We start from the raw sequence: 13,151 nt of genomic DNA, 5'->3' as shown, positions 1-13,151 counted from the left end.
ATACTATAATATAAGGCACGTAAGTTTTTTTAATATAAATTATAAAACAGCGAGGGTATAGATAAATCGGCGTCCAAGTGAAAAAGCAGGGTTGTTAAATAAAAAAATCCACAAGAAAAAGCGAAATACCACATTCGCGTCACGTAATGTAAACGGATTTGACAGTTAGCCATGATGCTGCCGCTACGTACATACGTTCCGTTCCTCCCAGTTTCTGCATATTTAAATGAATTTACTATGTATTAACGGAAACAAAAGAATTTAAAGTAACAAAAATTAATTAAATATGCGATACAATGTGTTCTGTAAATTCTGTTTATCTATTTTTTTTAAGTTTTGAATATAATACTGAAATAAAGAATTGCGTCAAACGTCTCGCTTTGTCGCTAACGCCATCTAGCGATATCGGCAACTACCAAAGAGAGTTAATCAGCCTCCATAGAAAACGTCAAAGTATAGAAGTGAAACGACCCTGTTGGTAACGAGCTGACCCGACGTCGTCCTGTCTTGACTGTCAAGCGCAAGAGCTGTCATCGTACGCGCGAACTTTTAATAGTCTTTTAACTTTTCTTGTCGTTTTCCAATTTTATGCGCAATTTCCTTAAATTTTTATTTCGTAAAAACTTTCTACAAAGTATCAGAAACTTTAAATACGAACTGTCTTTTGTTTTTTTAATAATTAGTCACTTGTTTATCTAACGACTTAAAACGAGCGTCACGTTCGACTCGTTTGTTTGCTAAACGCACATATTTTTCTTGTATAAATTTATTACACCCGTGCAAAAATAGGGTTTATAAATTAAAAGATTTTTTTGTTTCTCTATTTCGAGATTATTGGTCATATACACTAAAGAGTCTCTCCCGACACTATCTGGATTATACGAGAGAGAGAGAGCGAGATAGAAAATAGATAATTAAGATCAGAATCGTATTAAGAACCAATTCTGACCGAGTCGACGACGACTGAAATCACTCTTGGTGTGGATGGGTGAAGGTAGCTAAGAAATGTGAGGTGTATATTTTGTTTAATTAAGAACGTATTATGTATATTTGGGACGAAGAGTTTACGATTTTGATACGATAAGTTCCACCGATGGACATCAGTTATTGGATTACCTGTACACTTACATCTAGCACAATATCGTATATAACTACATAGAAATCTATGCGAGTCCTGAGAGTTATTATAGGTATAGTTTTGTTAAACGTTATTATTATAAGTAAATAAGTTCCGTTATTGGTGTATTTATAATGAAGTAATTGTGACATTGGCGATAAAATTGTTAACAATCGCAATATCTGCTACAAAACATTTCTTTTTATTTTGTGTAATTATTGGATTATTTAAAGATATGCGTATTTTACAACGTATACTTTTTCTTGACTTTTAGGTACTATTTAAAATAGTTATATTTGTAAATATGCCATATTGATTCGAAGAGAGCCAAAGGAATCAAAATTTAGCGTGATTTGAGCGCGGGTTGTAATTAGCCGATAGTCGCAGCTGTTGTTATTAATTTCGAAATTTTATTGTGTGATGTTGAATCATAGTTACGTTATGGCTTGTTATTTCTAAATGTTTTAAGCAGCTAAGTAAGTATTCGTCCCTATGAATTTTATTTAGATAGGTCAAATATATCTTGTATTAAGTCTACCTTTAATAGTATTTTCATGAAATGCAAACTTTTAAATTACTCTTCTTTTAAGGCTTACTAATGAATCTCTTTTTAATATAAATATACTTCAGATCTATGTTATAATATAATTTTTATTATTTACATACTTTTTTTTCTTATTTTTTGTTACCAGAATTATGATATTTATTTTTGTATTTTTCTTGTAAAAATTTGAATTTTATTAAATTTGTATTATTTTTATTTAATATATGAAATAGAAGGATCATCAAGAGGACCGCTTACTTGTAACTTTTAAAATCATCATTGTTGATTTAATTATTAATCGATGTATTTTTAATGCCAATAAAATATTTTACAAAAACTGCTCAATGTATGTCTAATAAGGCACAAAAACTGGTTTAAATAATAAAACAAATATTTTCTCGGAGACATAAAAGAACTTATAGTACTATTTAATTTTTAGAAAAATGTCTATGATGTTGTAATCCATTTTCAACGTTGGTATTAGAGGTCCTCACTTGTGATTTTTTTATAGGTACTGCATTATCAATGTTTTTATTTTAATTTTTAACAAAAGTTTTTGTACCTTTTATTGCACTTAATAGCGATTTTTTGATTATTATATAAACTTCAGTGAATATGCTCAAGACTAGCAAGTCATTGCTGATTATACCAAAAAAACATTACTAGACATTGCCAATAAAGTATCACTTTTTTATGGTTCTCATGTTTGCTGTAATCTAGTGTACACTGAAAGCACAAAGTCTCTTAAAATATATTTGTTAGACATTTCAAACTAGCATTTTTCCTTACCAGACAATAGTACTGTTGTTCATTATCAGTAACTTTTAAAAAATTTACTTTATGTAAAATACTTGTCAAAACTTGTTAGCTGCTGCTTGGAGTCATTAATAATAAAATATAAACGCTTGAAGTATTTTGGAACCTCTGTATCTCCTGTGTATATCTATTGTTAACAGTCTTACATTACTACTATTTACTTGTAATTTTTTATGTACTTGTAGAATTTTTCTTAGTTTACGCAATAATACCCATCGATAAAAATACCATTTAACCCCCCATCACAATTATATTAAATTATATAAATAATATACAAAAAATATCTCAAACAGTATATTATTGTGAAATTAGTGTGGCAGCTAACATGTTATAAAATTTAAATATATGTAAAAAAACGAAAAGCTCGAATGCGTACACAAAATGTAACTGGTTCTTGGTTAGAACTAACCTAATGACTTGTCATACAGTCAATAAAATCTGACAGACTTGTTAGAGCACAAAGTGTACCTAGTTTTATTTGGAAACATACGTACAAAAATAAATATGATATGCAAATATGCTCAAAAAACAATAGTCCTTTGACAGTCGGGTAAATATGTTTTTATTTAGAAATCATGAGTTTTGTAATTTTGTTTTAATAAAAAAATATTCTCATTTTTTTACATCATTCGATTTGCATGTAACTCAACAACATGAATTGCTCATTTGTAATCGGCAGTATTCTTTAAATTAATAATCAATAAGTCGGTGTGAAAGTAGAATCATGTTATGATTTAATTTAAGATAAAAGTATAACTATTAGGAATAATTATGTAAGAGAGTACTGATATTGTTAATATTAATACTTGAGTAAGATGTATGTGATCAAACGCCATACCCATTAGGGTATAAAAAGTCCACAAAACATTCCATTGTAAATCTATTCTCTGTAAATATAATATTAAGAAAATTATAAATATATATATTATATATCAAATGTAAATCTGGCATCTAAAAGCTTTAAGAACGTTATTCTAGTAAAATTGATTGCTCATTATTTCATTTGAAATTTTTATAACCTATTAAATGCATTTATTTATTGTAATCTTGCAATTGGTAATCAAATTATTATATTAGTATGAATGATTTAATGTGATTATCCACCTGTGATTCAGGTAGAAACATTAAATGTAAGAATTAAAATTGTTTTTTTTTTTTTTTTTTTTTAATATATTGCAATGAGATCTGATTCATGTGTATTACATGACACAGGTTTGCATAATATAAATACAAAATATTTTAAAATATAATAAACGCCATATTTACGTGCTTTAATGATTTGCAACGATAATAGGTACAATTTGACCCAAGTTAATCAAATAGCTCCAGTTATGTTAAATGATCAGAATAAAAATAGCAATTCGAAATAATTTATTGTATGTTATATATGTAAGTTATATACCTACGCTTTTGTTATTTTTAAACTGTAATTAATAAATTGTGTTGATGTCAATGTTATTTTCAAACAGAGATTAACCATTAAGTATTTATATTGCTCAGAGTATTCGATGTGAAAATGTAGCTGGTAAAATAAAAATAAAAGTTTTAATGTTATTTGGAAGTTAATTACATAACACACATACAAAGGTCTAGTACATTATCACTTTTTTTTAACGAACGCTTTGTTGCAAGCATAAAGAATATTTTTTTTTAAATAACAGCTTAACATGCATTTCAAACTATCTATATATATATCTCATAATCTCTATTATATAAATCTATTTTCACTTTGTTTTTTTTTAACGTATAGTACATTTTTAGAAAACAGTTTTAAAAAGCTCAGCTTTGAACTAATCACTTGTCCTTTTGTTTTAGATTACTTATCTTCTATCTGATCTATACAAATAAATAAAATTGGAGTTTCTGTTTGTAATATTAAAATAACCGCTTTTTACTTAATGCATATATAGATATACATACATCCAGTATACACGGTACCTACATATACCATAATAACAATTTTTACAATTTTTGTCTGTCTGTTCGATCAAGTTCCGACTAATCTCTGAAACGGTTGGACCGATGTTGACGGGACTTTCACTGGCAGATAGCTGATGTAGTAAGGAGTAACTTGGGCTACTTTTATTTTAGAAATATATATATTTTATAACTGCGAACTAAACTAACTTTTTTGTTAATTTCACGCGGTCGAAGCCGCGGGCACAGCTATGGCAAAACAACGTTAATAGCTACGCTACAGCTACTAACAGCTAGTCTATATAAATAAAAATGAATGTTGCTAAGCGCATAACTCGAAAATTGCTCGACCGATTTGGCTCATTTATTTTTTTGTATGTTCCTTAAGGCCCACGGAAGGTATTAATGATAAAAAAGTGCGTGCCTACAAAGTACACATGTCAGAAACTCAGAAGAGAAACTTTTTTGGCAAACTAATTCTTAAGTCTCGTTTATATATACAAATCTAAAGCTTTCGATTTCCGTTCCAGCGCCATCGACAACAACGTTGCCTTTCATCCGTAAAAAATTTACCCTCATGCGCCTAAAGAAGTTTCAAAAATTTTATTTTTGTTTGCAAATTTTATTAAAACCGGTTAAGTAATTTGGGAGTCCATTGCGGACATACGTGACGCGTAATTTATGTAGGTATATTAATGTCATAATTACTAAAACTAATAAGAGTTTTTCTGTAAAATCGACACCAGCAATTTATACTAAGCTAACTCTTAAAAGTGAACTTTACAATAGAGGCTTATAAAAGGGAAAAACGTGATACCTTTTATATTAATTAAGAAACTTATTTGAAATTTGGTATCTTTAATAGTTAATTTATTCATTGCAATTTCACTTTTTTTTATTACATATAAAAACACATTTTATCAAGTTCCCATTAAAAAACAAACTTATCGAAAAATCGAATTGGCGTAGTATAAATTGTTGGTGTCGAAATGTTCTCGCATTTTGTGATTTTCAATTTAAAAGAAAAGTATTCGTGAATGGGTTCTTCTTGATCAGGAATCCACTACAAACTACTTGGTAGGTACCTAAGGCCATGAACATAATTATAACGTTTGATAACGCTTCAGTCTGTAATATCCCACTACTGGGCATAGGCCTCTTTCCCCATGTAGGAAAAGGATCAGAGCTTAATCCAGCACGCTGCTCCAATACGGGTTGGCGGATATATTCCCTACTATGAGTAACGATCGCTATCAGGTGTACATGATAACAACCGGGACCGACGGCTTAACGTGCTCTCCGAGGCACGATGGGGAGACCCACAAGGATTGCACAAACAACCAGACCACGGCAAACACCTGTATGGCCAATAGAAATGTTTGTCATGTGCGGGGATCGAACCCGCAACCGCCAGCGTATCAGGTACCATCCATGCTGCTCGTGCTGTAACCGTTGCGCCAACGCGGCGTCCAACGTTTTATAAATCAACTTAAAAATATGTGGTGTCATAGGACACCAACAACACCATTTGAAAAAAAAATGTTGAATTTTATATATATTTTCTAGTTCTTGATTTTTTTTTAATTTTGTTGATTGGTTTTTATTAAGTACGTAAAAGTATTTAGGAAATTTAGTCTTTTAAAAAATAACAAATACCGTAAAATAAAATAAAACAAACAAAATAATAATAATAATTCAAACTCTTAAGTGAAGTAAAAAAACGTCTTTATTTATTTTTGTCGACAGTATAAAATTACATAAATTATTTAAAAAAAGTTTACTAGTAATATTTTAGTTTTACGAACGTCATATTATACAGTCGTGTGACTGATATTACATCACTTCCGTTATATATTTTTCTTGCGGTTGCAGTCTCACATTTTTCTCAGTTCGGTCGCTCAGCCAAATGTCAAGCCTGCCGTAAGGAACTTCGTTCCAATTATTGAAGTTTAGTCTTGAGTAGGTACCTACAATTTTGTTAATAATACTTCTAATTTAACGGGACTTCCCGTAATTTTGTTTCGTTCTTGAGGTAGAACATGGCAGGAAATATCTTGCTCAAGATTTAGGGTAGTCTGACTAGAGAAATGTTAACCTTACAAAAGATTGCACCTAAAAGTACTGCTCTTAAGTACCTGTAGTGTTCTTGTGGTGAGTAAGGTAGCCCAACATAAGTGGGAGAGTCGAGAATAGAGCAGACAACGCACTTTGAACCCTCCTGATGTTCCAAGAGTCCATAGTTTACAGTATCCATCGCTTACCATATGGTGAACTGTACACTTTTCTTTATAAATAAATAAATGTAATAAATTTCGTAACTTAATTAGAATCTTGAATGACTGGCAAACTCTAATAAATAATGTTAATTTCAACATGTTGTAATGTTAAAGAAAACGATCTTATGTTAACGATCTCGATCTTAATGTTATCTTCATAACTATATACATATTCATATATATGTACTAGCTGACCTGGCGAACTTCGTATCACCTTATTTTTTTCTAAAATATAATAATAACATAATATATCAAAATATAAATAAATAAATAAATAAAATAAATAAATAAATAAGCCTTTATTTCTTTCTCATTTTTCATACAATTATAATGGTTAAATTTTAGACCTATATAATTATTATTAGTTTTTATAAATTAATTTTTTACAATATTTCTATTTTTTCATGCAATTACAATGGTTAAATCCTAGACCTATATATTTATTATTAAGTACTTTTAATAAATTTATTTTTTACAATATTTATATTTTTTTCATACAATTACAATTGCTAACTTCTAGATCTATATAATTATTATTACTTTTTATAAATTTATTTTTTACAATATTTCTATTTTTTCATGCAATTACAATGGTTAAATCCTAGACCTATATATTTATTATTAGGTACTTTTAATAAATTTATTTTTTACAATATTTATATTTTTTTTCATACAATTACAATGGCTAACTTCTAGATCTATATAATTATTATTACTTTTTATAAATTTATTTTTTACAATATTCGCATTTTTTCATGCAATTAAATGGTTAAATTTTAGAGTTGTTTAATTATTACTAGTACTTTTTTTTATTTTATTTTTTACAATATTTGTATAAGTATATATTATAATTATATCGTTTTGTTTCTAATTACATTATTCATTTTATGAATACATTTCTATACTTTTATTTAAAAAAATTTATTTTCAAGTTTTTAAATGAGAACCCCTTTAGCGGGTAAAGGCCTCTTCCAACTTTGTCCTTTGTTTTCTATCTTTCGCCTTTGATTGCCACTCGTCTCCTGCTGTATCTTTGATGTCGTCTTCTTACATTGTATGTGACGATGTGGAGATCGATTTTATTTTTCTGATTCTTTAAACTGTCTTTCTGATATGTTGGAAGGTTGTAGTCAAGAGAGGAACACATTTCTTTCTTCTCCCCCGCGGTGACCAGCCGTGTTGGGTATTTGAATGGTAGAGGGACATCCTTTAATTGCTATGAACTGAATGTATGAGTTACAGTTTTGGTAGAATGTTCGGAATCTTTTTTTTGTCTTATAAAGTCTGTGATTTTATTCTTTTTGAGAGCTTGGTTTTCGAGGGTTTTTCCGTCTTGCTTTGGGGAAATTTCTAGATTACGTTTCTTTGTTTGTTGCTGGCTGGTAGGTACTTTTTTGGGTTTAGGATCGTTTAATAGTATTATTTTGTCGTATTTAATTATTGCTTTTTTGCCTTCTGCTTGAAATTTTAATAGTTCTGATTGCAGTTGTTTTCTCTTCTCTAAAACTTTCCGTGGGTAATCCTCTTTATAATATGTATCACTATTTTTAATATTTTTCTTATTTTGTAGTAATGCAATTTTTTTCCCTATAGTTGTGAAGGTGACTGTAACTGGCCTAGCAACTTCCCTTTTCTTTCCTATTCGTTTTACTGATTCAATTTCGTTCCGCTCACAAGATATATTAATTCCCTGAATAAATGTTAAAATTTTATTTTCTAACTCTTGATATGATTTTTCTCCTTCCTCGATTCCAAAAAATACCAAGTTTTTCTTCCTGATATATCTCTCCATGCGATCTAAAATATTTTCTTGTTTTTGTATTTGTTCGTATAATTTGCTACAGTTCTGTTCCATTTTTTCAAAATTTTCGCTTATGTTTTTGTTTATACTGCTTGTAATATTTGCTTCCATTTCTTTCCTTTCTCTTTTTTGTTCTGCTATATCGATTTGTATTGATTGTAAAATTTTCTTTATGTCCTCCATGTTGCTCGCTATCTGCCAGTAGATGTCGCTGATTTTATAACTGCTTTAAATTTATTGGTGGTTCTTATCTGGATTGTGTGTGCTTTCGTTGCTCAATACTGGATGGCGCTGACTTTGACGTTTTATTGTTAGTTATGTTGTGGTATGACTACCTACTTTATTTTGTTTTATTATTTAGTTTTTGTAGAAAATTTTTAAAAGGTTTTTCTTACTATTTCGTGATGCTTCAAGCTTTCTACTTGATAGATTTTCGTTCTTGTTGTCTTATTTTTGGTAACATACTTGTTTCTTTCCGATATTTCACACTATTTAATTGCCTGTTTATTGTCACTTATTTTTGTTGTCCGGCCGGGTATTTATTGTTTTTCACTAATTTATATTTAGTTATGTTATTTTGCAGCACTATTCGTCCTAATTATTATATTTTTAGATCTTATAAATTATATATGACTATATTTTATTTTGATATATTTATATCAAAATATATCAAAATAAAATATAGCCTATCTTTTAAGTTGGATCAAACTGCACACGGTGTGCAAATTTGACTAAAATCGGTTAAGTAGTTTAGGAGTCCATTGAGGACAAACATTGTGACACGAGATTTATATATATTAAGATATAGCTTAGCAGCCTTCAAAGCAACACTGGTTCGGAAAAATTGTTAAATGAATGTGCTTTTGATAGTTCCAATAACGTCAAAAGATGGAAGTTTCTTTTTCTGTTATGAGCGGCTCTTCATATTTGTGGTTTGTCTGGCCGTTTGTCCTAGTATGTCTTTCAAACGTGGCTCATAAAGCAAGTTAAGGTAGTGGTAGTGATTCTCATTATAAATGTCTAATTGTTACTCTTGTTACAAAAATTGTTCAAAATAAAATATTTTATAATTTGTTCACAGTCCAGTGGCTTTATTTTTGTATTCTCAAAGATTCCAAATTTTTTAAATATATACATTTTTTACCGGGCTACCATCCTTAAAGAAATAAGGACGCTCCGAGAAGCCTGTGAACGCCCCAGGAGGCTTCTGAGCTTCTGGAAGGAGCTGGGCTGGCTGAATTAGTCAGCCCAGCACAACGGACCACCTCTGTGTCTAAATACGGAAAACTGAGCCCGCTACAATACAATACAATACATACATTTTAATTCTGGCTGCTAGTTCCATTTTTATTATTTTACCTAATCCATTAAACTGGTGTTAGGCCAGGAAAAAGTCAAATGACACAAAGGAGATATTGATGTTTTTCCATCACTATGACAATCATACAACAATTACGGCATGTTAACAAATCAAATGAATAAAAATTCTTTTTTTTTTGTGTTCACGAATGTGTACTTTAAAAAAAAAACATTGCTATGTGTAAATTTGCAATTTTATTATAATCTCTGATTATATGATTTAATGACAAATTATAATGTGTACAGAAATAAATCTTGAAAAGGTCATATCTATTATTGCTCTTTTTGGGTGAGAAGATGGGTTTTTAGTTTCAATAATAATTCCTTTTTTACTGAATCAGGAACAATAGCTCTAGCCCGAGGAGTAACTCTAGTTAATAACATGTCAAAAGTTATATTGCTGCCTTCATTTTCTTTAACAACTTCTCGGCACAACATTCTTACTTGATCTCTCCATCCACATTCAATTAATCTACGCCTCAAGAGTTCTTTAAATCTGTAGAAGAACATTTTACATTACAAAGTTTCTTTTTAATAAATAACAGTCCTGTGCACAGAATTTCCTTAAGAGTACATTAATAACTTGCTTTAACTGCGAAATGTATTCAGAGACATGGGGTATCATTACATAGTATACAACAAAGTCGCTGCCGCTGTCTGTATGATTAGATCTTTAAAACTACACAACGGATTTTGATTCGGTATTCTTTAGTAAATAGAGTGATTCCAGAGGAAGGTTTATACGTATAATACATGCATAATATAGCTTTTGCAACCCTGCGAAGCCGGGGCGGGTCACTAGTTTCATATAAAAAAAAAGCATAGGTAATATACGTATTTTCAGTTTCATTAAAAACATTTGTCAAGAATAATTACATAAAAAAGTTGCTTAACATTACATAATAAGTAGTTTATTGGTAAAATTAATTCTATTAAAATACCTTTCCCGGTCGCCGCTCAATATTAAGCGTTGGTGAGCAATAGTACTGTTTACAGTCATATTTACGGCAATACGCCAATACCTTACACACTTAAAAAGTTGAGAGATGTATGCGAAGAAAATTCTATTTACAAATATTCAATCTAATATTAATGTTCTAACCATAAAATTCGTTTACTGTCTAAAACAAATTTATTATTTTGGATTTGTTTGACATAAGTTAATATTAATAATGACAAACTGAGTGATAGGCATGGCATTCTGAATCATTAATCGAAGAATCGATCCCTCGGACCAAATAAATCGATTTTTTGAATCGATATGTTGTACTGAATCGATTCAGTGAATCGATATTTCACCCTTGAAAATCGAAATTCGATTTTATGTTTTGGTAAAAACCATAAAATTACTTACAATTAGCTGAATGTACTCGTAATATTATGGTGTTGCCGGTTAAAGGGTTAATTACTCAAAACTCACGAAATAGTATTCCTTGTATCCACTTTCTCAATTCATTCACTATCTACTCTTCATATTATTCTCTTTCTTTTTGCTATTACTCACTCATCTCTTTCTCTATACACCCTCATCTTTTATGACAATGTACTTTCAAAAAAAAAAAACAAAAAAAAAACAAATACCAAACAAAAATTTATTTACAAAACAGAATTATTGAAGCAATAATTGATTTTAGTCGGCAGAGCCTTAAACCCTTTCACTGCTTCCTATATATTTTCAACCGGGACCGCTAAAGTAAAAAACTTATATTCTTTCTGTACCCGACCGGTTGTTGTATCTGTATTGTATATGGAGTCGGTGTTTTTTACTGGCATTATTATTTGTAATTCTTGTAAATGTTCGAATGCTTTGAGTATAATCAGCCTCGGTTCTGTTTGGTTTGATGAGTTTGTGTGTTCGAGAATTTTGTATATCTGTAAAGAAATAAATTAACCCCAAGTAGTATTTGTCATTTCGGTGCGACAAAGCCAGTACTGCGGTCACCAACCCGCCTGCCCAGCGTGGTGACTATGGGCAAAACACATGAGTTCACGTTATTTTTGGCGTTAACTTGTGGAGGCCAATGTCCAGCAGTGGACTGTATAGGCTGTAATGAGTATTTGTCATGTGTTCCTGTGGTAAATAAGGCCGGCAACGTCCTGATAATCCTAATGTTGCAAGTTTTCACATGATAACCACTTATCATCAGGACCATAAACTTAATATTTAGTATTTAAAAATTAATAATACTAAATCATACTAATAGTATAAATAAAAAAAGATTTGTATATGTCGGCACCTGTGTTGTCGTAGGTAATTAGCAAGAAATTTATAAACAACAGATACACAGATCACGCTACTTAGCACATCGTTCGATAGCCACTTACCCTCACTCATTTTATTACTCGAGTCATTCTGACGTGTATAAAAAGTCCGGAGCAACCGTGGCTAAGGCAGTCTTGGCTCTGGCTTGGCACGGTGCACTTCTAGTTAGCTAGGTCCTGCTAGTAGCTTAACCTAGACTCTTGTGGAGGCCTATGTCCAGCAGTGGACTGTATTAGGCTGAAGTGAAGTGAAACGAATTAGTTGTTACATATTATATTACGATCTATAATTTGACTAGGCAGGGCGGGTAACTAGCTAGCTAATAATAACTAACCAGCCCCAAGGGCCTGGGTCCAGACTTAGATCTGGGGCCTGGGCCCCAAGGACGGACCCCGCGGACCATTGACCAGATGATGCGCTCCGGGTACCGCTCTGGTCATCAGAGTGTATCTGTGAGCGCAGGTTGCGCCACGAGGGAGCGCGGAGTTGCTTGGAGTGGCTTAGCCCTTCAAGTGGCGCTGGAAGAGTGGGCGTGAAGTGGGATGTGGACCTTGGCGGTCCCTCCGGCACTAGAGGGGTGCAGTGAGTGTTATGGTTCGCCCCCTTGCGCGGAGCGGAGTGGCGATTTTCCCCCCTGCTATGGTGGACGGGCGGCCCCGGCGTGCGGTGACCACGCAGTCGGGTAGAGTGGGCGGGATTCCCGTTCGCTCTACGTCCTTTTCTCGTAATCCCGTGCGCGGTGACGTGGTCATGTCTCGCGGCTTCGTGCGGGACCGAGGGTTTTGCATTAACCAGCCGGACCAAGAAGAAGTAGATCTCTATAAAAATTACCCCGAATCCCAAGCGGCGACACAGCGTGAAGGGATGCGTGGCCGATGGGAGGTTCGGTCTATCTGTGTCACTCTTCAACATGGACACGACAAAACTACATTACCCCAGAAGAATCCCTCCGCGCTTCGGCGTGCAGCCCTGTCAAATCTGGGGTGGGCAACGCACGTGTTTGTGTTCCCGGTGCTTCCAATGAGCAGCCCGAGAAAGGCGGAGTGGAGGATGTGCCC

At 32.0% G+C, this 13,151-nt stretch overlaps 2 protein-coding genes and 1 long non-coding RNA gene across 3 annotated transcripts in view; 2 read left to right on the top strand and 1 right to left on the bottom strand.

Annotated features, from left to right (window-relative positions):
* The first annotated feature begins 6,362 nt into the window (after positions 1-6,362).
* LOC123669164 lies at positions 6,363-9,551 on the top strand. Its single transcript, XR_006745701.1, has 2 exons — positions 6,363-6,853; positions 9,274-9,551. It is a non-coding gene; the product is annotated as an uncharacterized LOC123669164 (long non-coding RNA).
* Positions 9,552-10,006: 455 nt separating this feature from the next.
* On the bottom strand, positions 10,007-11,040 carry LOC123669163 (enhancer of yellow 2 transcription factor-like). Its single transcript, XM_045602794.1, has 2 exons — positions 10,772-11,040; positions 10,007-10,326 (listed from the first exon to the last, which is right to left on the bottom strand). The coding sequence occupies exons 1-2, from the start codon at positions 10,828-10,830 to the stop codon at positions 10,104-10,106; spliced, it is 282 nt and encodes a 93-aa protein (XP_045458750.1). The 5' UTR covers positions 10,831-11,040; the 3' UTR covers positions 10,007-10,103.
* A 1,463-nt stretch (positions 11,041-12,503) lies between these two features.
* Positions 12,504-13,151, top strand: part of LOC123669788 (peptidyl-prolyl cis-trans isomerase, rhodopsin-specific isozyme-like) — a 7,665-nt gene continuing 7,017 nt past the window's right edge. The window contains exons 1-2 of the mRNA XM_045603379.1: positions 12,504-12,619; positions 13,061-13,151. The exon at positions 13,061-13,151 is cut by the window's right edge and continues 51 nt beyond it. Of these exons, the coding sequence (XP_045459335.1) occupies positions 12,504-12,619; positions 13,061-13,151 (207 nt within the window). The remainder of the gene's footprint in view (positions 12,620-13,060) is intronic.

The sequence above is a fragment of the Melitaea cinxia genome, chromosome 3 (assembly GCF_905220565.1).
Source record: "Melitaea cinxia chromosome 3, ilMelCinx1.1, whole genome shotgun sequence".
NCBI classification, from domain to species: domain Eukaryota; kingdom Metazoa; phylum Arthropoda; class Insecta; order Lepidoptera; family Nymphalidae; genus Melitaea; species Melitaea cinxia.
The sequence above is the reverse complement of the archived record's forward strand: the minus strand, read 5'-3'. Positions and strand labels throughout refer to the sequence as shown.